This window comes from Pogoniulus pusillus, chromosome 2, assembly GCF_015220805.1.
Source record: "Pogoniulus pusillus isolate bPogPus1 chromosome 2, bPogPus1.pri, whole genome shotgun sequence".
NCBI lineage: Eukaryota > Metazoa > Chordata > Aves > Piciformes > Lybiidae > Pogoniulus > Pogoniulus pusillus.
In genome coordinates, this window is record NC_087265.1 from 27,443,856 (window position 1) to 27,470,172 (window position 26,317).

General features: G+C 48.4%; 1 protein-coding gene across 1 annotated transcript in view; it reads right to left on the bottom strand.

Moving 5' to 3' along the window:
• TMEFF2 (transmembrane protein with EGF like and two follistatin like domains 2) overlaps positions 1-24,151 on the bottom strand; it is a 173,621-nt gene extending 149,470 nt beyond the window's left edge. The window contains exons 1-4 of the mRNA XM_064158782.1: positions 23,674-24,151; positions 22,192-22,301; positions 16,076-16,205; positions 12,727-12,753 (exon numbers count right to left, since the gene is read on the bottom strand). Of these exons, the coding sequence (XP_064014852.1) occupies positions 12,727-12,753; positions 16,076-16,205; positions 22,192-22,301; positions 23,674-23,848 (442 nt within the window). The 5' untranslated portion in view covers positions 23,849-24,151. The remainder of the gene's footprint in view (positions 1-12,726; positions 12,754-16,075; positions 16,206-22,191; positions 22,302-23,673) is intronic.
• Positions 24,152-26,317: the final 2,166 nt, after the last annotated feature.

Consider the following 26,317-nt stretch of genomic DNA (forward strand, 5'->3'; position numbering starts at 1 on the left):
TTGGAGGTCACTTCCAATTCAAACTATTCTATGATTGAAGTCTCTTACCTAGGTCTGTTTTAACTCTGCCTGCAAGATATATGGGGCTGCTGAGGTAAAAAAGGTCCTGCTTCAGTAACTGCATTCTGAATGGGTTTAAGTAGGTATCATCGTTACCTACTTCCCATGCACCTAGAACAAGCAAGACTTCTCAAAAGAGAAATCATGTAAAATGACATGTACGAGTTCTCACGGAATCACAGAATGTTAGGGGTTGAAAGAGACCTTGAAAAAGCAAATCCAAGCTCACTAACAGAACAGGATCACCTAGGGCAGGTCACACAAGAATGCATCCAAGCCAATTTTGAATGCCTCCAGAGGAGACTCCGCAATCTCTCTGGGCAGCCTGCTCCAGTGCTTTGTCACCCTCACAGTGAAAGAGTTTCCCTTCATATCCACATCCAACCTCTACTGGTCCACGGGATTGTTCTATCCTAGAAGCAAAACTTGTCCTTGTTATATTTCATTAAGTTTCTGCCCACCCAGCTCTCCAGGCCAGACCTCCCCTTCCTCGAACCAGAGCACTTTCAAAACACAACTTGGAGCTCTCCCTCTTGTTGAGCATCTTGGCCTTCTGATCCAGCAGTCTCCCCAGCAACAAGGACTGACAACATTTTGTGTGTTTGTTTTAAATGAAAAACTAAGTGTCCTGCAAGACTACTCAACAACCTCAGCTGAAAGACTTGCAGCAACATTTGAAGAGGTGGTAGAGCTACAACACAAAATTTCAGCGTTTGATTAGGAATTGTTTTGGACTCCTGGGCTTGCATCGCACACGTTAAACTTGTCCTGGATATGCATTTACATAGCAGGTGGCAACATCCAGCTTGCTAAGTGTCTGAGAATCTGTCATGTTCTTCCCCAAGATAAACCCCCACTAACTCCAGAGACAGCAGCCAACACTTCTGGCTTTATTTCCCAATCTCTGAAAGAAAGCCTCTTAGACAAAAGGAAATTTAATCACTCAGTGCAGAATACATTATGTTTGCCAGATGCAGGCGAGGTCTGAAATGTAACAGTTAAAGAACAGTGAGTACACAAACCCTGAAAGAGACTTGGCAGTTTTCATTCCATTTGCTCCTCGTAAGATCTCATGAGAGCATCTAGCAAAATCCTGTGTCACGCCAGAACCAGTTCAAAGCAAGCGCAGCATGAATCAGCCTCTTCAATCGCTCAACCCCAGACTGCAGAACCGAGCCACGTATGAAGGATCTGAAGAAGTTCTGGTCAATCCCAGGCTGCCTTAGGGCCCCATCGTGAGAGACAACAACTTCTCTAAGAAAACTTTAAAGCCAGTGGCACTGAAGCATGTGACAAAGCAGAAGTGTGTGTTCAGAGACATGCTCTTACTACAAACACTTCAATTGGTGGGGTATGCGTGAGAGAGCTATTTGATGGCCAGCAGGCTGAAGATGAGCCAAGAAGGCCACCAGCACCCTTGCGTGCATCAGCAGCAGCTGAGGAGCTCCTCTACTTGGCACTGGTGAGGCCATACCCTGAGTTCAGTTTTGGGCCCCCCATTCAAAGGAGGATATTGAGGTGCTGGAGTGTGTCCAGAGAAGGGCAACAAAGCTGTGAAGGCTCTAGAGAGCAGATATGGTGAGAAGCAGATGAGGGAACTGAGAATTAGTATGGAAAAGAGGAGGCTGGGGGAGAGAGCCAGAAGGTGTCCAAACTGCCTGAAAGAAAGTTGGAGCCAGATGGGGGGGTTGGGCTCTCTAAAGCAACAGGATGAGAGGAAACAGCCTCAAGTTGCACCAGGGGAGGTTTAGGTTGGGTATTAGAAAAGACTTCTTCATTGAAAGGGTTCTCAAAGACTGAATCAGGCTGCCAAGGGAGGTGGTTGAATCCCCATCCCTGGAGGTGTTTCAAAGACACAGACATGTGGTGCTGAGGGCCACGGTTTAGAACCAGCCTTGGCAGAGCGAGATAACAGTTGGACCCAATGAATCCAATGGTTGTTTCTAACAAAAATGATTCTAGGATTCCATAATTCCATGAAAGCTTCAGAAGCATTCTCCTTCCCTATGGAAGAACTTCCTATATGGGAAAGCAAAATGGCAGGCGAGATTCACCTCTCACTGCCACCAGGGCTAATATCCAGTGATTCTACAGTTGTCACAGGGAAGTGAACTCAGGGTTACAGAGGCAGCAGACAAACCTAGTCCACTCCATTTCTCTCTTGCTGCCTTTACCATCTTGAACCAAGAAATGAGTGTTTATGATCAGATGTCTCCTTTGTCATCTGTTTGTTGCTGTATCACAGGTTTGATGACTTGGCTATTTGTGGATTTACAGACTGCACATTAGGCAGTACAGCTGGGATGCTTTGGCTGTTTTGATACAGACAGGCAATTTGGTCTTCTCAAGCAAAACCAGAGCACCCTCAGTATTTCTGGATGTGGGTGAGCATGTCCCAGTCACAGTTTCCTTGCACACCTCTGAACTGCATAAGAGGAGTGCTAAAACCCTTACAGAACTGCATAATTTGGGAAAAAGAGCTAGGAGTGTATGTTATTCCTACCTCTCACTTACAAAACTGCAGATCTTGATGGCATCTTATATTTGCCTTCTTTAGTTTTGCATGAAGGGCTGAAAATGGGCCACAAATCCTTCACTAGGGGTCTACTTTGTTGTGGTGTTTCTCAGTGTTGATAATCCTGCTTGATGTGACCTCTGCATTCACACCAAGAACATAGCAAGGATTTCGGCCAATTAATATCAAAGCAAGCACAGGAGTAAAAACATTGATTTTCATTAGAGTTTTGCATTCTGACTTCAGAAGCAGGAAGCAAAAGATAGGCAGAACTCAAGGCAATAAAATCTAAGACCAGTATCTCCCTGACTGGTACTTTATCTACAACCCTGGAAAGCTACAAGCTGATGGGAGCTACAGGGATTTGCTGGAACATCTCAGTCAGGCAGGGTCAATTAGCTCAGCACTTAGCTCAAACGAGAGCCTGAGAGGAATCCCAAATCTGGTGTTCCTGTCATTCCCATACTTCCCTAGGATTTCCAAACACACTAATGCATCCCAGTCAGCACAAAATGCTGGGGCCTCAAAGTTCAGTGCTTGCAAATGCCCAAGAGCTCCTTTAGCCAACAGAGCAACTGGAACTTCATCTTCTCCTAGTTTTTAAAGGCCACAAGGAGACATTAGCTGCCTTTTGCTGACCGAACTCTTCCACAGGTCAAATGTGCCTCAGCCTTGAACTAGAAGTCATCTAAATCATGTTAGGAAAGTGAAGAGCCTGAGCTAATAAACCCAGCCTTCCAAAGAGCTTATTGGTTTGGGCTCAGTGCCATGCTGAGGTTAACAAGGTAAAAACCTGTTTAACAAAGGAGACCTGCAGTTGACCATCCACAGCCAGGTCAATCATTTCAGATTTAAACATTCCCTCCAGAGGTATCTACCCAGCCAATGTGTGCTGCTTAGGGTTGATCTGTACCTGCTGATGCTGCTTTAAATTGTATCTCCCAAATCAAATGAGAGCAGGAGCAGCTCTCCTGTTGCCTTATTGCAGCTGATGGAAGCACATGGGGTCAGCAGATATTCAAAATCTAGTCTGTGTTCAGCCTGTCTCACCCAGCAAAGGGACAGGATTTGTAGCTTAAAATCTGAATTCTTTCTCTCAGAGGTTAAACCACAACACTCCCAGCATTTCCCTATATATTAAGGACACGAGTGTATATCAGCACTACATTCTACATGCTGCTTCAATCAAACCAGCACACATCCAGATTTTACAGTGCATTTTGGCTCAAATGTTATTGCCAGGACAGTGTTTACAGCAATCTCCTTTGTGTTCTGCATAGCTCTCCCATCAATCAACCACGGAATAAAAGCAGAAGGGGAAAATGGATGGAAAAGCAGCAAGATAGTCAGAGCAAACCAGCAGGGAGACAAGCACAAATGCAATGGGGTCAAAGTAGCCATTTGCCTGTTGATTTAAGAAAAAAAAAAAGGTAAGAACAAACACAAAGATAAAAAAGAAATCCAAGTGGTGCATTACAGTTTGCCCTATAAAAACAAAAATCAGGCTTCCAAGCGTGTTTTTACCCCCTCCTTGTTTCTTCTAGGTTAGTGTTTCAAGACAACTGCTGCTCCATGCAGCTTTATAACATGTATGTGTTCACTCACACGCCTCTCAGCTGTCAGGAAAAGCAGACCTGAATTCCAAACTTATCACTAAATCTAGGTGTTGGCACCTATGAAGAGCTGCAAATCATCAGGTTTTCTGGGTAAGATTGGAGGAGGAGAGAGATGGACAGTAGGGAATAAGAAGGTGCTCATTTCCAGGTTACACTAGGAAATCAGGAGTAACTCTGGGGACAGTATGAGCTCCAGTTCTCTCTGGATTACACCTGGCTCTGCTGACCAACAGCATGGTTCAAAACACAATACTGGTTTGTCTCTGAAGCAGCAGGTGTCACTCATGATTCAGCTGCAGAAGCACAGAACCTTAGAGGTTCAGGATCACAGGATGTTAGGGGTTGGAAGGGACTCAAGGAGATTGAGTCCAACACCCCTGCCAGAGCAGGACAATACTATCCAACACAGATCACAGTCAAGAGGAGGAGACTCCACAACCTCTCTGGGGAGCCTGTTCCAGTACTCTGTGACCCTTACAGTAAAGAAGTTCCCCCTTGTGTTGAGGCAACTTTGCTGCAACTTACACCCGTTGCTCCTTGTCCTATCACAGGGAGCAAGTGAGCAGAGCCTGTCCCCCTGCTCCTGGCAGCCTTCAGATACTTATAAACATTTATCAAATCCCCTCTAAGTCTTTTCTCCAGACTAAGCAGCCCCAGGTCCCTCAGCCTCTCCTCATCAGCCATGCCCTCCAGTCCACTAATCATCCTTGTAGCCTTCCGCTGGACCCTCTCCAGCAGATCCCTGTCCCTCTGAAACTGGGGAGCCCAAAACTGAACACAGTATTCAAGGTGAGGTCTCAGCAGGGCAGAGTAGAGGGGGAGGAGAACCTCCCTTGATCTGCTGGACACACTCTTAATAATACACCCCAGGATCCCATTGGCCTTCTTGGCCACAAGGGCACATTGCTGTGCCATGGTTAACCCCCAGGTCCCTCTCCACAGGGCTGCTCTCCAGCAGATCACCTCTCAGCCTGTACTGGTGCAGTTTATTATTCTTCCCCAGATGCAGGACTCTGCACTTATCCTTGTTGAACCTCATCTGGTTCCTCTGTGCCCAGCTCTCCAGCTTGTCCAGGTCTCTCTGGATGGCCACACAGCCTCCAGCTGTATCAGCCAAGCCTCCCAGCTTGGTGTCATCAGCAAACTTGCTGAGCAGACACTCTGTGTCCTCAACAATGTCATTGATGAAGATGTTGAGCAGGAGGTGGCCCCAGCACTGATCCCTGGGGGACACCACTAGTCACAGCTCTCCAGCTGGTCCTGGCACCATTGATCACCACCCTCTGAACTCTATCTTGCAACCAGTTCCTAACCCACCTCACTGTCTGCTCTTCCATCCCACACTCATCCCTCAGCTTGCTCACTAAAATGTCATGGGAGATGGTGTCAAAGGCCTTGCTAAGGTCAAGGTAGACTCCCTGAATCTACCCATTCAGTTACAGCATCATAAAATGCTATCAGGTTCATCAAGCATGACTTCCCCTTGGTAAATCCATGCTGACTACTCCTGATAACCTTCTTCTCTTCCAAGTGCCTTGAGATGCCCTCCAACAGGAGCCACTCCATCATTTTTCCAGGGATGGAGGTGAGGCTGATTGGTCTGTAGTTCTCTGGAACCTCTTGCCCTTTTTGAAGTCTGAAGTGACATTGGCTCTCCTCCAGTCCTCAGCACCTCTCCTGTCTGCCATGATTTGGCAAAGATGATAGGGAGTGGCAGAGCAGTAACCTCAGGCAGTTCTCTCTGCACCCTTGGGTGCATCTCATCAGGACTCATGGACTTGTGAATGTTTAATTTGTGTAACTGATCCCTAACCCAGTCTGCACTGACCAGTGGGGAGCATTCCCTCCTCCAGGCTTCCTCTCCTCCATCCAGGGTCTGGAGTCCATAGGGGAGTTCAGCCTTTGGTGTAAAGACTGAATCAAAGAAGGCATTCAGCAACTCTGCCTTCTCTGCATCCTTGTTCAGCAGTGCCCTCACACCTTCCCTGTGCTTCCTTTTCCTACTGATGTATTTGAAGAAGCCTTTCTTGTTCTGTTTTACTTCCTTTGCCAGCTTCAGTTCTAAGAGGTCTTTGGCCTTCCTTGTTGCCTTCCAACAAGCCCTAACTACTTCTCTATAGTTCTCCCAAGTGACCAATCCCTTCTTCCCTGAATTGTAAGTTTGGTTGGAAGTGATCTTGTGTCAGAGTAGGTTGCCATGTTTTGAATGACTCCAGAAATAGACACTACACTTTGGACCCCCTGCTAGAGTGTTCCAATACCCTCAAAGTAAAGAAGTTCCTCCTCATACTTAGGTGGAACTTCCTATGTTAAAGTTTGATGGTATCTCTTGTCCTGTCACTGAGCACAGCTGACAAGACTGGCCCCATCCTTCCAACACCCACCCTTTAAAGCACTGAGAAAACCTCTCCTCAATCTTTTCCTCTCTAGCCTAAACATCTCTGAGTACCTCAGCTCATCTTCATAAGACATTTGTTCTAGCCCCCTAACCATCTTGATTAACTCTTTGCTGTACCTTGTCAAGAAGCTCTGTCTTTGAAGAGAGGAGCCCAGAAGTGTGATGGGACTTCCAGCCTTTGCCCATCTTGGATATCCAGATCCTGCTTCACAGAATTTTGTTCTCTTCCTCACTGTGAAGAAGTGTCTCACGGTACCAAAGTGTACCAGGCCAGAGTCATAAGCTTATAATTAGCACCTCTAGATGCTACTGTAAAATAAATGGTGATGATAAAATTGCTGGAGAATGACTTGTTCTGTCATTCTGCTTTGGCCTAGATCATAATGAACTAATGCTAAAATGAAACTAGGAAAAGATTTAGACTAGATCTAAGGAACAAATTGGTTATGCTGTGGGTGATAATACCAAGGTTACCCATAGAGGTGGGAGATGCCCTATCTCTGGAACCATTCCAGGTCATGTTGTCTGAGGCTCTGAGCAGCCTGCTCTAGTTGCAGATGTCCCTGCTGACTGCAGGGTGACTAGATGACCTTTAGAAGTCCTTTTCAACCTAAAGCATTCTGTGTACCTGCAGGCTAAACACAGGTCCTTCCAAAGTCACAGAGGGTTGAATGGAAATGGAATGTGGTTCTGAAACTAGTTTACCCTCGGTGCTCATGTACTGCTGTGCTAGGGACCACAGAAACACCCAGTGCCAGTCCCCCACAGCGAATCCACTGGACAACAAATACGAGCCCATCCACAGAGCTAGCATACAGATGACAAAGGGAGGGGACCAAAGTGGGCACTAGAAAGAAGAAAACAAAAGGAAGATGTTCTGAGCACATTAGGAGCTATAATGAAATGCTGCGTCTTGAGTGTGTCACTATCTGAAGGGAGCTAGGAAACGAGCAAGAATTCATTATAAAGCTGCTCAAGACCAAAACATGAATCATTGGGTCCTAAAAAAACCCAGTTGTCTAGAGAACAGCTAGATGAAAATGAATGGAATCTCTGTAAATTACTCTCTGTATAAACTCTTCCACATTCATTTTTTTCCCTGCCATTGATTAGTATCTTTCTGGGATATGGGTTTTTAAATAACTCCTCGCCCTACTCCCAGCTTCTGTGATCAAAACACAGCAACAGCTCTTGATTGCATTGCTTCAGTCTCCATTCACAGGGAAAAACATGTTCTGCAGAAGGAACCTGAACACCTACTGTTCTTACCCATTCACTGGACCTCCCTGAAAGCACATCCTGAAGGCTCAGTAACCAAATGAGATGAAGATTCCCCCACCACAAGTAAGGGGGCTTTTGTATGTTGTTTCTGCACAAAGAAGAAACCACTTCTGGAAAGCTCTCCAGATCACTGAAGTGCTAACAGCTGGGAACCCTCTGATGCCAGCATCCTTGAGAGGAAAGCAGAAAACCCCAATTACTAAATAATGCATTGAGAAGACTTCTCTGCAAACCCAGGTAGGAACATGTGGAAGGAAAACATGGCATGCAAAACATGGCTTCTGGCTGTGGTGCTCCTGCTCTGTACAGCTGCTTGAGAGTCATACAATCAACCAGGTTGGAAGAGACCTCCAAGATCATCCAGTCCAACCTATCCCCCAGCCCTATCCAGTCAACTAGACCATGGCACTAAGTGCCTCATCCAGGCTTTTCTTCAACACCTCCAGGGACGGTGCCTCCACCACCAACCTGGGCAGCCCATTCCAATGCCAATCACTCTCTCTGGCAACAACTTCCTCCTAACATCCAGCCTATACTTCCCCCAGAACAACTTGAGACTGTGTCCCCTTGTTCTGTTGCTGGTTGCCTGGCAGAAGAGACCAACCTCCACCTGGCTACAGCCTCCCTTCAGGTAGTTGTAGACAGCAATGAGGTCACCCCTGAGACTCCTCTTCTCCAGGCTAAACAACCCCAGCTCCCTCAGCTTCTCCTCATAGGCTTTGTGTTCCAGGCCCCTCACCAGCTTTGTTGTCCTTCTCTGGACACATTCCAGCATCTCAACATCTCTCTTGAATTGAGGGGCCCAGAACTGGACACAGCACTCAAGGTGTGGCCTGACCAGTGCTGAGTACAGAGGCAGAGTGACCTCCCTTGTCCTGCTGGCCACACTGTTCCTGATGCAGGCCAGGATGCCATTGGCTCTCTTGGCCACCTGGGCACACTGCTGGCTCATCTTTGGCCTACTGAAAACAAGGCCTAAGTGACCACATGGTGTGTCTATAGCTGTCCTGTGCACCAAACCCTCTCCAGCATTTCTAAACCCTTAAGCAGTTAGCATTTCATGTCAAAAGAGCTCCATGGAGGGAGAAGTAGAAGACACAATCATAGAATCACAGGATTGTTTAGGCTGGATCGTCAAGTCCAACCATCCTCCAGCTCTACCAAGTCTGACACTAAACCATGTCCCTCAGCACCACATCTCTGCTGCTTTGAAACACATCCAGGGAGAACGATTCCACCATTTTCCTGGGGAGCCTGTTCTGGGGCTTGACAACCATTTCAGGGAGAAAGTTTCTTCTAATGTCCAACCTAAACCTGCCCTGGTGCAACTTGAGGCCATTTTGTCTTGTCTCAGAGAATCACAGAATCAACCAGGTTGGAAGAGACCTCCAAGATCATCCAGTCCAACCTAGCACCTAGCCCTATCCAGTCAACTAGACCATGGCACTAAATGCCCCATCCAGTCTTCTCTTGAACACCTCCAGGGGTGTCCTATCACTTCTTACTAGGGAGAAGACACCATAACCCCACACAGATCCAACCTCCCTTCAGCTAGTTCTAGAGAGCAATAAGGCCTCCACTTCTTCAGACTAAACAACCCCAGTTTTCCTCAGCTGCTTCTCAACAGACCTGTTCTTCATACCCTTCAGCAGCTTTGCTGCCCTTCTCTGGACATGCTGCAGCACCTCAACCTCCTTCTTGGAGTTAGAGGCCCAAGACTGAACCCAGTACTCAAGGTGTGGCCTCACCAATGCCAAGTACAGAGGGATAATCCCTTCCCTGGTCCTGCTGGCCCCACTATTGCTGATCCAGGCCAGATACTGTTGGCCTTCTTGGCTACCTGATCATGCTGCCGGCTCATCTTCAGCCAGCTGCTGACCAGCACCCCAGGTCCTTTTCCACCAGGCAGTTTACAGTCACTCTTCCTCAAGCCTGGAGCGTTCATGGGGTTGTGATGACCCAAGTGCAGGACCCAGCACTTGGCCTCATTACACTTCAACTGCTCTTGGCCCATCAGACCAGCCTGTCCAGGTCCTTCTGCAGAGCCTTCCTACCCTCAAGCTGTGCCACCTGCAAACTGCCTGAGGATGCCTTCAATCCCCAGTTCAGATCACTGTTATATACACACAGATGCTACAGAGAGCAAACAGCAGCGCTGAAGCATTTTGCCGGCCTGTGTCCTGCTGGCACTCCAATGGCAACAAGAGATGGGATAAATCAGCAAGACAATGGCTGTTCCCAAGGGCTTCCCAGAGTCTGAGGCATCCCACGTCCCTCACCACAGATATACCCAGCACCTCTGACACCTACAGCATCCAGCACAGCACCATTCTCCCAGTCTAGACAGAAGTGTGGCCACCTGGGAGGGTCCTTATGGCTGTAGCTTTGCATTGGTCAGCAAAGGCATCTTGAGGAACCATAAGGGAGGAGAATGTTCACAAACCCAAAACCCACAGAAGATTGCCCAAGACCTGGGGCTCCTCACAGGAAAACATCCCACTCACGATTGTTGGAGTGGGTTTTACAAGACTTGCTGTGCTGGCATCCAAAATTTATTACAGCTTTTACAACAAGCCCGTGTCTAGTAAAGAGTGATGTAGTGACAGCATTTACTTGGCTAGATTTAGCTTCTTTGGGCACATAAATACACTTCTGTACTTTAAGAACAGCCAGAGCTGCCTACTAAATCTTGAATAATACAAGGCAGCTTTGTAGACCTTTAAACATATTCACCAACTTGGTTCTGCGTCCTTCACAATTCTGCTTCCTTCCTATCTGCCCACTCAGTCCCCAAAGTCCTGTCCTGCTTGCCTGTTGTTTGGAAAAGAGGCTTTTTACTTTCCTTTGCTTTTTTGAGTATGGGAATATAGAATTTATTCCTGCTAGGAAGTGGCCAAGTTTGTTTACTCTCCTCCCCAGGTATGGAACAAACTAGAAACCTTATCTGCTTTCTTTGGTACACATGTGATGAATTCTGTGCAACTTCATCTGAAATCTGATTTATGGACCACATCCATAGAGAGTCAACCATAAATATAAATTAAAGTGTATTATTTGTTAGTATTAAGGGAATTTCTTCTGCATAATGGTTTAAAAGACAACTTAAAAGGGCACTAGAGTAAAATAGGAATAGCGGGATAAATCCTTAGAAAACAAACAGGTTGTGGGGTTTGGGAAGCCACATTTAAAGCCTGGTGAAGTGTTCTGATTTTCCTATTTTCCAGAAAACAGTCTGAGTCCAGCATCGTAGAGTAATTTAGGCTAGAAAAGACCTTAAAGATCATCAAGTCCACCTGTTAACCTAGCAGTGCCAAGGCTGGCGCTAAACCACGTCCCCAGGCACCCGGTCTACACATCTTTTAAATCCCTCCAGGGATGATTACTCAAATGTCTCCCTGGGCAGCTTGTGCCAGGGCTTGATGACCCTTGTAGGGAAGAATTTTTTCCTGATGACCAAACTAAACCTCCTCTGGCACAACTTGAGGCCATTTCCTCTCATCCTGTCACTTGGCAGAAGAGAGTAACCCCCATGCGGCTTCAACTTCTTTTCAGGCTGTCGTATGAGAGCAACGAGGTCTTCCCTCAGTCTTCTCCAGACTAAACAACCCCAGTTCCCTCAGCTGTTCATCACAAGACTTATTCCCAGAACCTTCACCAGCTTTGCTGCTCTTCTCTGGGCATCCTCTAGCACCCTGATGCCTTGTAGTTAAGAACTCAAAACTGAACCCAGTATTCAAGCCGCAAAACATTAGGTCACTTCCAAGTGTCTCATGCTCATGTTGTTGACCACTTGATAAGACACTTTACCTACAGCTTGTGCTCTCTAATATATTAGTTACCAAAACTACAGAAGGATTAGGTGAACCTCTGCCAAACAACAGGACAGTATCCAGCCAGGACCAGCCACAAAAACTGGGTGAGAGCCCAGACCTGCTGTCTGTGTCTTAAGCAGGAGGCTGGCTCAGCTCCCAGTAGCTGTCTCAGCAGGAGGAACCCTGCAGCATCCCAGCCTAGTGCTGATCTTGCCCTTCCCTTGCCACGGGGCTCCAAGAGCTCAGTCAGAGCTCAGGTGAGAGTAACTCTTCAGGACAACCTTCCACAGCCACTCAAACTAGTCCCAGCTCTCCCAGCTGCCAAAGAAGCCTTATCCATGAGACCCACCGTGAAAGCAGCTCCCAAAATTCACATTCCTTGGGCACTACTCAGACCTAACACTTGTGTTTCCAAGAAGGATCAGCCACAAACCCTAGGACCGGTGTCAAACCAGCAAACCCATAAATGGCTGCAGTAAGAACTAGAAAAACACCCAGGCCCCCAGCCCAAAATGCACATTTGCCTACATTCTGCAGTATTCCCTGTATGCAGCGAAGGGTTTGGATTATTTCCACCTCTGCTTTCGCTGCTGCTGTTCTTATAAAACACACATTGTTCTTTCCCCCTGACATTTCTTCCTCTCTTTGACAGGATGCTCTGTTACCACAAAATATTTGGCTTGAATCCTCCAGCGAGGAGGAGCCAAGGGTTTGATTTGGGCATTTTAATAGCAAGGAAGAAATATTACCCTAAACATAAAACAAATGAGTGCAACTGCAACAGTAGATGGAGATAGAGCTCTTAGCACAACCTACAAATGATTCAAAGTCCTATTAGAAGTAACACAGCAACCTGAATTTCCCTGGAAAATAGCATGGCATTATTAGGTTCCAGCTTGGTTAAAAACTCCAAATTTCACCTTTTTTAATAAAGAAAAAGGTAAACAACAAGACAATACCAAGTGTAACAATTCATCTGCAAGCAGCCTGACACTGTAATGGCATGTGCATACAAAAGTGTAGCAATTAAAAGATGGCTCTTACCTCCATCCCCAGATCCTGACCCAGCATCTGAGAAGAGAACAGAAAGAAATTTATATTCCTGTGCTCCAGGATGCCCTGTAAGCATGCAAAGCAGGACTTCATCGAGTGCATCACAGTATACCTCACGTTTGATGTCATCCCTGGGTAAATTACAGAGATCTGATCAGAAAGGAGTTCTCTCAAGCCATCTTTCTCACATCTCAACTCTTTCTTTCTTTCAAGTCTCAATATCAGACTACAGTAACATAAGCCCTGGAGGGCTGCAATGTCCTCATAAGCCTCTGCCTCACTTTGTTGTACTGAGACTGATAAATCTTTGTTCCAAACACTTGTGCTAAGTTACTTCATTGTGCCACTACTAAACTCTCACCATCAAAGCCTATTTTTTAACCTATCTGTTTGAGGATTGGAAATTCACGTTGTTACCTTTACAAAACAGTAACATCCCAACAGACAGAATCACAGAACTGTGAGGATCAGGAGGGACCTCTGGAGATCCTCTAAGCCAACCCTCCTGATAAAGCAGGTATGTCTAAATAAGGCTGCACAGAACATGTCCAGGTGGGTTTTGAAAGTCTCTAGAGAAAAAGATTCATAACTAGTTAGAATAAACCATTAAAAGTATCATTATTCAGCCTGCAGACAAACGACTGAAATGCCATTTTTCTTGAGGGTGTTGCTGACTTATTTTTCCCTTGCTCAATGTTTCGTTGGCCAGAATGAGGAGAGTTACAAACTTAGAGAGTGCTTGTGCTAAACCATGCCACTCAGCATCACACCTCTTTTAAACACCTCCAGAGATTAGGATGCTCCAGTGTTTGAGAAACCTTTCACCAGACCAGTTTCTTCCAATGCCCAACCTGAACCTCCCTTGGTACAACTTTAGGCCATGTTCTCTCATCCTACCACTCATCACCAGAGAAGAGACTGATCTCCACATCACTCCAAGCTCCTCTCAGGGAGTAGCAGAGAGCCAGAAGGTCTCCTGTCAGCTTCCTTTTCTCTGGGTTGAACATGCCCAGTTTCCTCAGACATTCCTCACAAGACTTGTGCTTCCAACTCCTCAGCAGCTTTATTGTTGTTCAGCATTTCAGCATCAAGACAAACAGAAAGTTTGGAAAGATTGCTCTGGGATTTCATTACCCTATGAATTGTTAGATCTAATTTACTGAAAGCAAGGAATCTCTGGTGGGTCTGACCTGGCTTGGACATGTCATCATTACTCAAAAGGTAATGAAAGGAAAGCCTTTCTTTAAAAAAAATTGTCACAAGAGTGACTTGAATGGCAGATTTCACAGCACAACTGCACAGGACAGATGGAAAGCTGAGCTGGAAAACAGAAAATGGTGTTTTCCCTGTGACCATCTCCTTCATTTTCCTTCTCTGATCGTCTGTCCTGATGCTCTTTCCCAACATTAGATGCCCAGACCCCCGCTGGTCATGGCCAGGAGGGCTTCTTGCTGCCAGACTTCCCAGTCTCTGCTGAGCATCTTGCACACTCACTCTTTGCCCTGTCTCAAGGGGAAAACCTTGGCTGCTTGCTCTCTACTTCAGAGAAGCCTTTGGTTTGTTTTCCTTCTCTGTCTGTAAATTCCACAACGCATTCAGAAGAACACTTCCAGCATGGCCATTGCCACAGGCAAGTAAGTATGAGAAAAGATGGAACAATGCACTAAATTTATCCCCTTCATCAAAAAGTTTGAGCCACAGAAGACCAGCTGTTGCGCTGGGATAATTTACTGAGCTGAACAAACCTTACATCACAACAGGTTTGTCAGCCTGAGCTCCACTTAATACCAGTTTACAAGCAAACAAAACCCTGCAGCATATATTTGGTGGTGTTTTTTTTCCCCTCTTGAAAGCTTTTGGGTAACAGCTTCAGGAAAGAGCAAGACTTCCAGGGAAAGAAGTTTATTTTCTCTCAGGTATATGAAACACAAAATTGTGGCTCTGCAGAAAGTTGGTCTAATGCACTGTTATTGACTCCTCCACCTTCAGCTCAAGGCAAAAAAAAAAAATCTTCTTGAAGCTTAAAGAACTCTCTTAAGAACAAAGACTCACACCTCTTGCTCCTTTTTTTGAGTCAACTTCACTGCCCACTGCTACCAGATATTGAGCACAAAAGCAAAACATCAAGAACTCTTGCAACTCAGTGTTCCTGGCTTTGCTCACTTTCCCAACTGTTTAAGCAAAGCAGAGATACAGATAGCTCACCATGCTCAGAGTTAAACAAAGATGTCTTAAATGTCACTCATTTTTCATGCAAGCTCTTCAGTAAACTCTTCCAACAACAACAAAAAAAACCCAAACCAAAACCACTTTCTCAGTGTTTTTTGGGGCTGCATCCTCAGCTGGTGTAAATTGGCAGGGTTCAATCAGTGGACTGTGGAATCATACCAGTTGGAATCATTCCTATATGCATAAGGAAAAAACACACTAAGAAACTGGATTGCAGGCAGTAATGCTCCAGTTCTATCCCTCCAGATTATGGAGAGGTTTGTGGTAATCCAGATGCCCATTTATCAGACATCTGCTCATTTAATCTGCTTCCAGTTACTTGCCCAAGCAGTTCAGAAGCATGCACAGCACAGATCATGACGAGCACAAGATTCGGTTTAGACAAAGGAAACAACTTCTGTGCTGCACTGCACAAGATTCACGTTAGAAAAGAAAAGAAACTGCCATGCTGCAGTCTTCACAACAATGTTAGGGATGTGCTGCATCTCGGGCTGTGAGCCTACCCACGGGGAAGGAACCTTAAAGATCACCTTGTTCCAACGCCCTTGCCACGGGCAGGGACACCTCCTGTCAGACCCGGTTGCTCAAGGCCCCATGCAGTCTAGCTTTGAATGCTTCCAGGCTTGGAGCCTCAGCAACTTCTCTGGGCAACCTGCACCCTCATCACAGGAGAAGAATTTCTTCCTAATGTCTAATTTCAATCCAGCTTCTTCCAGAATGCAGCCAGTACCCCTCCTCATGTCACTCCATGCCTTTGTACTAAGTCCCTCTGCAGCTCTCCTGTAGCCCCCTTCAGTACTGAAAGGCTGCTCCCCACAGTCTTCTCCTCTCCCATCTGAACAACCCCAACTCTCTCAGCCTGTCTTCCAAGCAGAGGTGCTCCAGTCCTCAGATGACCTTGATGGCTTCCTTCGGATCCACTCTAACAGCTCCACCTGAATTCCTACACTAAGTTGTTTAAAGGAAGGACAGCAGCAACGCCTCACTATTAAGACTGCCAAGAGTTAACTCCTCACGGCTCCAAAGCAAGGATTATGGCTTTTGCTCTCCACAGGTTATTTACCCGAGAGCACGGCAAGGCCTGCAGCCAGGCCGGGTGGGCTGTACGTACCGGTGGCACACGATCCTTCGGACACGAGGAGGATCTCGCTCTGCTGTTTGCAGGCAGCTTGCTTCAAGTAGCATTCGTTCTGGTAGGTGTCACCATTGGAGCCACACACGGGCACGTAGTCATTGTTACACTGGTGGGAAGGGACAGAGAACAGCAGTGTGAGCCATGCACGTCGGGCGGCACAGCGTTTGTCTGGGTGTCCCCCTGCATGCTCCCTCCCAGCATTAAAACTCTGGGAAACAATAGAGAGGGGGAGACACTGACCCTCCTCTTCAGCTTTGCAGCTAGAAAGGAGGGGCAAGGGGGCCTTTTTAAAAAGACAAACAGGCAGAAGAGAACAACCCAGACTGGACAGAAAACTGGAATAGGCAGCGTGCTCAGGGAGGGGCCCTGAAGAGACCTCTCCCTGCCAGGGGAGCAGGGGGCACTCCCAGGGCAGAAATACAGGCAAGGCAAAGGGCTCCTCTAAGCATCTGCAACAAGCTCTCGAGTGTTTCCACGGGATGACTACAGCCAACCTGGAAGGAACAGGCTGATTCTTCTCCTTCTCCTGCACTCAGAGCCCTCACTGCTCCAGCCACAGCTGTCTACATGCACAGAAGCACCCCCCCCGCATCTGTGTGTAACTCTCTAGTCAAGCGCTTAGCAGTAATTAGAAGGGACTGAATGGAGCGAGATTATTTCCCAGAGATCTATGATCAAAAGCCATCCCTCTTTCTTGCAGAGACACTGCTGTTCCCAGCAAGCTGCAGCCAGCATGCTCCACCAAGGTCCAAGCTCTCCCCGTGGTGGTCAACAGGCAGGAGCAGCAGCAGGGTGAAACCACTAAAGAAGTTCCTCACACCACCTCACATTCCTGCAAACTACTTGCTCTGTGCCCTCTGCCACTGGATGCCAACTTTGCCCTCTCCTGTTCATTTTAATAAAAACAATTCCATTTTATAGTGAAAATTGGGCAACCTACCAGGTGCAGCTATTGTAAGATAATCAAGCTCTGAAGCTCCAAAATACCTGGATGCACCCCGTACGTGGTAATTACAGCAAGGTTATGATTATCTCTTGATTACTGTACTCCTGGTAGGTCTCATTGTTTAATTATAACAAATGGAATGATCACAACTGTTATTTACAAATGCTCAATTCTGCTTAAATCCAAGCTAAAAAAAATGTTAGAAAGACATCTTAGTTCCTACTGAGGTGCATTGTGCCACAAAGTGTGTTCCTCAGGCAGAGTGTCAAATACAGACTTGGAATTTCAGGGACACAAACATCAAATAAGCTCCAAAAGTGAATGACTACAGAAGTGATTAACACAAACAATTACAGAGACTGCATTAATTGCAAGCCTCCACATAGAGAAGCTGCCAAGAAATTATTCATAGCTGGTCAGAGTGACATTTTGATTGGGCCAAATCAAATGACATTTTCCTGATGCATTGTATTTTCTTCAGTCTTCCCAAAACTGCTGCCCACCCCCACCACTCTCTTCCTGTGGAACACGAAAGAAAACCAGCAGCTCCAACACTAGAAATTCCCTCTTTCATTCCTAACCAAGGGCTCCTCCAGGCACTGACTTCAAGCAGTTGGTTAAAAAAAAGTGTTTCTACACTGTTTTCACCATGATGTTACAAATCTGAGCAACACTTTGAGCAGAAAATGCCAACCTCAACCAGAAGCTCCACAGCAACTGCTGGAGGCTGATCTGGAATGTTTAACCACTACAATAACATCATCTCACCGGATTTTTAGAGCATGACAGATCAAACCATGCTTGCTTTAGACATACTACCTGCTAATCGCTCATGGGACTGCTTGCCAGCAGAGTCTGTGCAGAATTCAGAGCTCAGCAGGCTCCGTTACACACAGGAACAGCAGCAGATCCTGTTGCCACGAAACACGGTGGCAAACTCTGCTAGTTTCGCCCAGAGTAAGAGATGAACTTTTACACTGAGCCGCAAATCTGAGAGGCCAGACAGCCCTGCACTGACAGCATACAGCACCATGAGAGGAATCCTGAGCCTCAGAAATGAGTGACAGACCTGCTACAAGCTAGGCTGGAACTTCTTCCAAAGCCTGATCGTTTTAAAACACATTTAAGGGACAGCAGGGCTCCTGGAAGGATTAACTCTTCTGGGGTAACTTTTCTCATCTCTCTTGTGGCTCCCATCACGCTCAAGTTTGGTTTTCGTCAGCAGAAGTTGAGGGTACTCCATGACGAGCATGGGCGATGCAGTCATTCCTCTCTCAGGCTGCACTGGTCAGAGATGCATTTCTTCATCTGTTGCCCACCCTTCCCCACCATCACCTTTAGACAACTCATTCAGATTGAAAAGACAGAAGCCACAAGAAACAAAAGAAGCAAGATCTTCCAGATAGAGCCTGCCTTCCTGCCTTGGCTTTAAGATGGCTCTGAAAGCCATCAGGAAACTGTAGTGGGAGATACCCAGTAAGGAAAACAAACTGGCCAATGTTAGTCATTAGTTACCAGGTTACTCCCAACCTGCCAGAGCTAGACTCTTATTCTTGACCATGCTGAATCCAGTACTCAGAGCTCTTCACTGTCATAAAATACCTTTTGCTAGCATTGGAGAAGATTAGACACTGACTGTTTCCTCAGTCTAGCAGTGCTCTTCTGGTTTTAGCTTAGAGCTTGATAACCAAGCCCTAGATGTGGGAATGATTCTCCATCCCTCAGGTAAGGACATATGAAACGCTCAGGGAAATCCATACCAGAACTCCCACGAAACCCAGCAGCATAGTCCACTGTCCACTTGCACATGTCTAAACCACAGCTGTAGATCAGGCACATGGATGCATCCTGTTCAGCCACCTATCAGTCAAAGGTGGTTTTCCTCAGCTCTAGCAGCTGTCAGTGCCCACTATCACCAGGGACAAAGTAGCTTTGCAAGCACTGGGGACAATTCTGGGAATTGAAAGCTTAAGATTTGCTTCCTAAAGAAGATGCTAACCTGTGGATCTCCCCCTCCTGGTAGCACTGTAAAGTTCGACTTCCTCCTACTCTCATGAATTAACTACTCCCCAGATGCCACCTATGTCTTTAGCACAAAAATGTATTCTGGAAACATAACCTAAAGCTGCAAGCTGGCCAGGTGATGTTCCAGCTCCACAAACACTGAAGTACGGCAGGGATTCAACAGGCATGACAACATGACTACTTCCTTACATAAAATCCACAGTGAATGCTCCTACTCTGGATTACTAAAGAGAAAAAAAAACAACAAAACATTGAGGGAAATACCCTGTTGTATTTTTGCTATGCTCACGAAATCTAAAAAGGAGAAGAATCCAGGCTGCCAGACCTATGGCATTGGGCAAACTGGCACAGAGATCTCAGCAAGCTGTGTCTCCAACCACAAGCCTGCTGGCACAGCCCTGCTCCTTCTGGTGGACCTGTTGAGTCTGCTCTGTGAAGGGAATGAAGGGGCGGTGGTTTCCCCCATGCTCAACCCCATTGCTGGAGCCACCACTGAACCAGCACCTCCTCTCCCTGACAGCACCAAGGTCTGTGCTGGGTCTGCATTTGCTGATCAGAGCAGGATGTGTTGTTCTCCAATGCAGTACACATCTCATCGTGCAGACTTGGTAAAGGTGATATCAGTTTGCAGCAGACTACAACAAGAAAGCTGACCACTATGAACCCTTTCTTGGCACATGCCTGCTGGCTTTCCAGGGATGGAAGCCTAACTCAGGCGTTCCAGAGCAGTCTGATCATATTCACCCTCCCAAATGCAAATAAATTAATTCTAACTCCACTTGGACAGGTAGGACACATCTGTGATTTCAATTTGGAAAAAAAAAAACACAAAACAACCCAAAATTGCAGCCTCCCTGCTTGCCACTTCTGCCTCCTCCAGCCCTTCACAAGACAGGCTGCGGCCAGCCCAGGACTTCTCAGCAGTACAGAGGTAAAATTAGCTTTCCATCCTTGTCTGTTCTCTCTTGCTGCAGTTAAAGCCCCTGGCAAATTCTGGTGAAAACATAAAAAGTAATTATAGTGATGAGGAGTCTGCTATTGATTTGCTCACTATCACCCCAGAGAGCTGTCACTGAAACGGGGGGACCAGAATTCTGATGGAGGATCCCCTTACTTGTGACATAAATTACCTGGCCAGCTCTGACTTACTCAGCCAGCCTCACACACTGCACAAGAAATTAATTTTCTACTCTGGTGGTGTCTTTTTCTGGCTTGTCACATTGTCCACTGATGTTAGGCGAGAAGCTAACATCCCCCCAAGCTCTGCCTGTATCAAAGCGGGCATGTTTGACTGCAGAAGCCCCCGGCACTGCACCATCCTTCGCGGCGCTGGCACAGGATCAGCCACAGGTAATGTGCCCTCCAAGGTCACAGTCAGCCCTGCAGCTTCATCAAAGGCTCAGACCAAGAAAAAGAACTCCTGAGCATTTATAGGACCTGATCCAAAGGCCACAAAAATCAGAGCTGAATGATTTCAACCTATTTACTAGTGATTAGGTCCACGACTGCCCAACTCATTCTTTTGATCTTGTTACATATTCATACACCTTGAATTTCCTGGGATTGGTTTCAGCTGCCCCCTACAGAAGTGCTCAACTCAGTACGTGCATATAAATGTATTCATCGCTCAAAGAGGAGACAGCACAGCCCAGAGAGGCTTACTTAGCTTCATTTACTGTGAACCATCGTGGACCAGCATCGTGCCTTGGGAAAACAGCGCTCCCAGTGCCTTCTCCCATGCTGACGGCGACATCCCAGCTTACTCCTTCTAGGCTGACAGTCCACTGCGTGATGCCAAGACCAAACTGGGGTCAAAGACTAGAGGCAAATGCTCTCTATGGTTGCTGTTAGCTCCCAAAGCTCATGATACAACGTCTGCCCTAGCTTACCACCAGGCAGTGGGACAAGTCTCAGTCATTCCACCCCATCACAGGTTTTTCTTAGAAAGAAAACAGCCCAAGCCTTCTACTACTGTACATGCTCAGCTGAGGCAAATGCTCAAACCAGCCTTCTCACAGTGAATTTTTGATTACATTCACACTACAAATGGAATAAAAAACCCTCACAGTTGATGTGAAATCTCTCTCAAAGTGGGAAAACACAATCACTTCAGCAAACAACCCTCTTGTTCTTCTGACAGGAAATCCTATCTTTGTTTTAAATGAAGGAATTTATCACTTGGGGGTTTATGCCAAAGACGTTTGGCTCTAGAAACACAAACAATACTTGTCACACTTCAAAGTGAATAGTCTATCAAAGCTCAATAATAAATTAATCATTACTGGATGAGCACGATCTTGAACCGTGCACTATTTGGCCTGCTCTGCTGCAAGCACTTCAAGCAAGCAACACAAGTTCCACAACTTCGTGGATCCACATTAAAATGCAAGAAATCACAGGGGGTACAGACATTCAGACAATGTGGTGCACACTTCCAACTCCTTTAATTTGCTCAGCTCATTATGTAAAGCACAGCTGGTTGGCGAGTTGGCTACAACATATTAAAAGGAATCCCTCCTAACAAAATTGCCTGACTTGGTTTAGATGCGAGAGAGAGAGAAAGAAACTGAAGGAAAAAAAACAAACTTTACTAGCCACTAACAATCTCCCTAACACTACCCAAAACATAAAGGAAGTTCATAATTTGGGAACAGAGGGATTGCTCCTTAATCTGATCAGCTGGACAGATAAACAGGCAGCAGCATTGTCACTACGCAGCCCTTCCTGAAAATATTGCATAAGCACATTACAGATCCATTTCTTTAACTAGATCAGAACTCCGAATACAATAAGCCACGATCTGTATCAGAAATGAATTTAGAAAGGACTTTAAATCCATGGTAAAAGGGCAGGGAGGGGAAAAAAAAAATCAGCAAGGCACAGCCTGAAACCGCAGAGCCAGAGGGGCATTTAAAGCCACAGCATCTGCATTTTCCCAGAGAAACTTATGTCTTCCTGACACCAGTTGGTTCTCCTGCCAGCTTTTTGACACATTGCCAGGTTTCCCTTCTAACTTCCCTGCATGTAGGGAAATAAATTGCCAGGTGATAGGTAATAAAAGGGAGATTCTCAATTTGTAGCCTCAATAGTGAATTAGAGAAGGAAATATCAATCTTCTTACCTTGAACTGACAGACACAAGTCACACTGTCTCCAATTCTTAAACACTCCCCATCGAATTTACAGGTATTGGTGTCGCAGAGAAAGAGATCATTTTCTCTGTCATCGTAACCTCAAATGTAAAGAGGGGGGGAAATAAAAAAAAGAGGGGAAAAAAAAAAGAGATGTCAGCTTTGGTCTGGCAAGAGGAACAATACAGGATGATTGCATTTTAATGTGCGCTGCACAATAACCTTGTTGACAAAATGACAAAGTCCAGATTTTCTTCTGCCCTTCCCTGTCCTCAGCTGTCCACTTTTTCCTGTTGTTTTCCCCTCGGTTTTCTTCTCATTCCTTATTCCCTGCTATCTCATGCACTTTATTTCTATTTTTCAGGCTGTTTCCTCAAAAGTCCTCAGGTAATTACACAATTTCATGGCTCTAGTTTGGAAATATCAGCGACTTATCCCCCCCCATCTGATAGCAAATCTGCTGGACAGAGGTCCAAACTGGAATTTCTCCAGCCCGTGATGCAACAAAGCCCCCAGTAATAAAGACAAACAAGCTGTGTGTTTTCCGTGATGGTCTGCCTGATCCCAATGAAGATTGATCACCTCTAAGTTAACAGGAGTGCCAGGTTCCCCACAAACCGCTGAGTGAACCGAGTTCTTTGCCTTCATTTTCTCCAGGAATAAACATCCAACAACCCAAGAAATCTGCCTGAAGATTCTGTTCACGAATCCAAGCATGAATTCCGGATTTCGCTATAGCTGGCTCCCCGTTCCAGCAGCGTGCAGAAAGGTATTCAACAACGACAAAAAGAAAAAGCTCTAGCAGACTCCAAACCCATTAAGATTTAAATCCATCGATTTTTTTAAGGACATCTGAACAATTCTTTAACCGTATAACTACATGTTTAAAAGGAAGAGCTGACGGTGGAAATTGCCCCCGTCCCTGCCCCATCAAACACAGAGAGAACATAAAGAAGGCTTTTTTCCCCGTAGCGGGGTTATTGCAGCCTACTTGCAGAATCACTCCACTATCACTGGAGGGTGGGCTGCTGACCTACATAGGAAACTCATCCTAAAGGTCAGCCCGACTTCAAGGAACAGGCACCGGCTTCCTAGCGTCCATACCTCTGTTTCCTCCTAATTGCGTACCCGCAGGATGCGCACACACGACTCAATCTCTCCGCTCCCTCACGCCGAGTTGCCCATTTAAGAGCGGCGTTGAGCTCCGGCGGGGCCGGAGAGATGTGCCGCGGGGAGCCGCCCGCAGCCACCGCGCTGCGCACCGGCGGAGGGCGCGGCTGCCGCGCCCGGACCCGCGGAGCCGGGGGAAAGAGGAGCGCCCGGGAGCAACGAGCTCCCCGACACTTTTTCTTTCTCTATTCTCGTGTATCCAGCGGGACGCGGCATCACCCTCTGAAGTTGCCTCCCCCCGGGCAACTTTGCGCAGCTGGCGTGGCACGACGGGGTCGGACGCGGGGTGCTCCCGGTGCTTACCGGAGCAGTTCCAGCCGGTGGGCGTCTGGCAGTCGCTTAAGGAGGTAGGGAAGGCCGCCAGCTTGTCGGGGCGGGCGAGGACGAGCAGCACGGCAGGCACCAGCAGCCAGCAGCAGCAGTCGCAGAGCGTCCAGCCGCCGCACTGCCGGGGCGGGGAGGGCTCCCAGGGCACCATGACTTCCTAACTCAACTCTCCGGTGTGCCCCCCGGGCGGCGCGGCGGGCGGCAGCAAGGACGGGCAGCGGGACCGCTGGGCATCCCGGGGGCCCCGACCGGCAGCGGATCAGCGAGCGGCTGCCGAGCTCGGGTGCGACGCTGGGGCAAACGGCGGAGCCCGGCGGGGAGGAGCGGGGGTGCGGGCGGCGGCGGGGCGGGGAGCGGCTGCCATAAGGGCCGGGTGGCGGAGAGTGGGGGGGAGGAGGAGGGCGCGGAGGGGCCGCCGCCGCGCAGCCGCCACCGCCTGCCCCGCTCTGCCGCCCGCATCCCTCTGCGCGGGGGAAGCAGCAGGTCCCGGCCCGCCGCCTCACGTGACGCCGCCGCGCCGCCCCCATTGGCCGAGAGCGCTGCGGGGCCCGGCGGGCGGGGCTGCCGGTGTTGCTGCCCGCCGCTGCGAGCTGTGCCTGCGAGTCGCGGCAGCGGCCGGGAGAAGAAGCTGGGCTTAGGAGGCCACGCGTGGTTCGCTCCCCTCCCGCCCCGGACTCCCCAGAATCCGCGGCGACCTCCCACAGCGTGCCGCGCCGCGTGCAGCTAGCTGCGGAGATTGCGGATGTCCCCCGACGGGGCGGGGGTCGGGCAGCGCCGGTCCCCTCCCTGAGCGCCCCTGCATGTATGCGGCGCAACTACGGTCGCAGGTGGCAGGTTTAGCACGTCCGTGACCCCCCGGTGGCTCACACACACGGCCGGTCGCGGCTACAGTTGCTGGCCGCCCAACCCGGGTGCCGGTACTGAATCAAGCGCAGATGCGACGTTAGGAAAATACCAGACCCACCACGGTTGCGGGGGTCTGAAGCGGGCACACGGCAGGCGGGGAGCCGAGGGGCAGAAAGAAGCACGGCGGGGAAAGCAAAGGGAAAAGAGAGGGAGGGGTGATCCTGCTTGCCGGGCTGCAGCACCATCCCCGCGACGGAGCCGGAGGAAGAATGACCATCGCGGCAGCACGGAAAGCTGCTCTGCCCGCCGGAGAGCATGGAATCCCCGCAGCAGCCTCCCGCAGCCTCCAGCCGGTGCTTTTGCCACGGGGCTGCGGTAGCCGCCTCCCCTCACGCTGCGCCCTTCGCCTCGCATCCTTCTCCAGCCTCCTTTCCAGGACTCCCCCTCCCATCCTGCCGGGGCAGCAGGAGCACAGCAGCAGTATGTCCCGTCCCCACCACCCCATCCACCCCCGGTCGGTGCTTTCCGCTTTGAGGCCGCCGCTCAAAGCCAGTTTCCCCCGCTCTAGCCGCGCCGCAGGGTTGGGGGCGGCTCAGCATCTCCCTCTCCTCCGAGCATCTCCGGGCCCGCGGTCGCTCTCCGTCCGGGCTTAGCGAAACAGATAGACACCTGCCAGGTAAACGGGACCCCCACCCCCGCCTCCCCAGCACTTAACATGCGGCTGCCGCGACAAGGACGCGTTAGCTCGGAAAACACCAAAAATAGGATCAGTTCATCCAGACAGCAGCAGGGATGCGATTTCTAGACGCAGACGCGCAACTTCCGCGGAGGAGTGTGCCAGGCGCGGAGCCGCCGGACCCTGCCTGGTCTGTCTCATCTCGCCGGGTAGGACCGCGGGGTTCTGCGGGCAGGTCCACCCTGCTCCTTCCCACCTCCCGCGCCCCAATCGCTGCTGGGCGCAGTTTGGGACCCCCGGGGGCGGCAGGGACGCGCCCTGATGGAAGCAGAGTCTGCCGAGAGACCCTCACCAGTGGGGAGAGGGACCCCCGTGGGACCGCCCCCGGGGGACATCAGGGACGAGCCCCAAGGGTGAGCATAGGCACTGCCCGCCGGCCTGGAGTCCCGCAGATAAGTGTGAGAAGGCCCGGCTGAAAGTCTGCCTTTCCCGAGAACCTGACTTCCTTTTCGAGACCTAAGATATGTTGGTGTTGCAGCCACACTTTGAGAGGTCTGCACAAATCCGCACAGCAATTGAGTTTCTATTCGCATGGGAGCCTGATATGTGATATTTTATGCTCACATAATTCCTCTCTAGCTTCTTTGTAAGCTTGAAGACAGGTTTTCCTTTGCTCCATACATCTACATCTGCTGCCCACCTTATTGACCTCATCTACTCACCCGCAGGCCAGCAGCCTCTGCTACAATTAAAAGGGTATCAGTTTGCACATTCCAGTGTGTGCAGAGGCTCTGATGAAGATTCCACACAAATCCCTGTGCCTGCTGTTTCCTATTGACCGATCAAGCCCTAAGCAGTGCCCAGCAGAAAGGAAATACTATTTTTTTACTGCCTGCTAGTGGTTGCACTCAATCTTATCCTTCATATTCCACCGGCTTGGCAGAGCAGCTGCCAGCTGAGCACCTGGTGCCACATCGTTGGGTTTTTTGTTTCTTTTGCTTTTTCTTTAGTTCTTTTATATCTTTTTTTCTCCCATGGCATTCTGTTTCTCCATAGTCTTTCTATTTGCCCTCCCACTTCTTCCTGTTTTTAGCATCT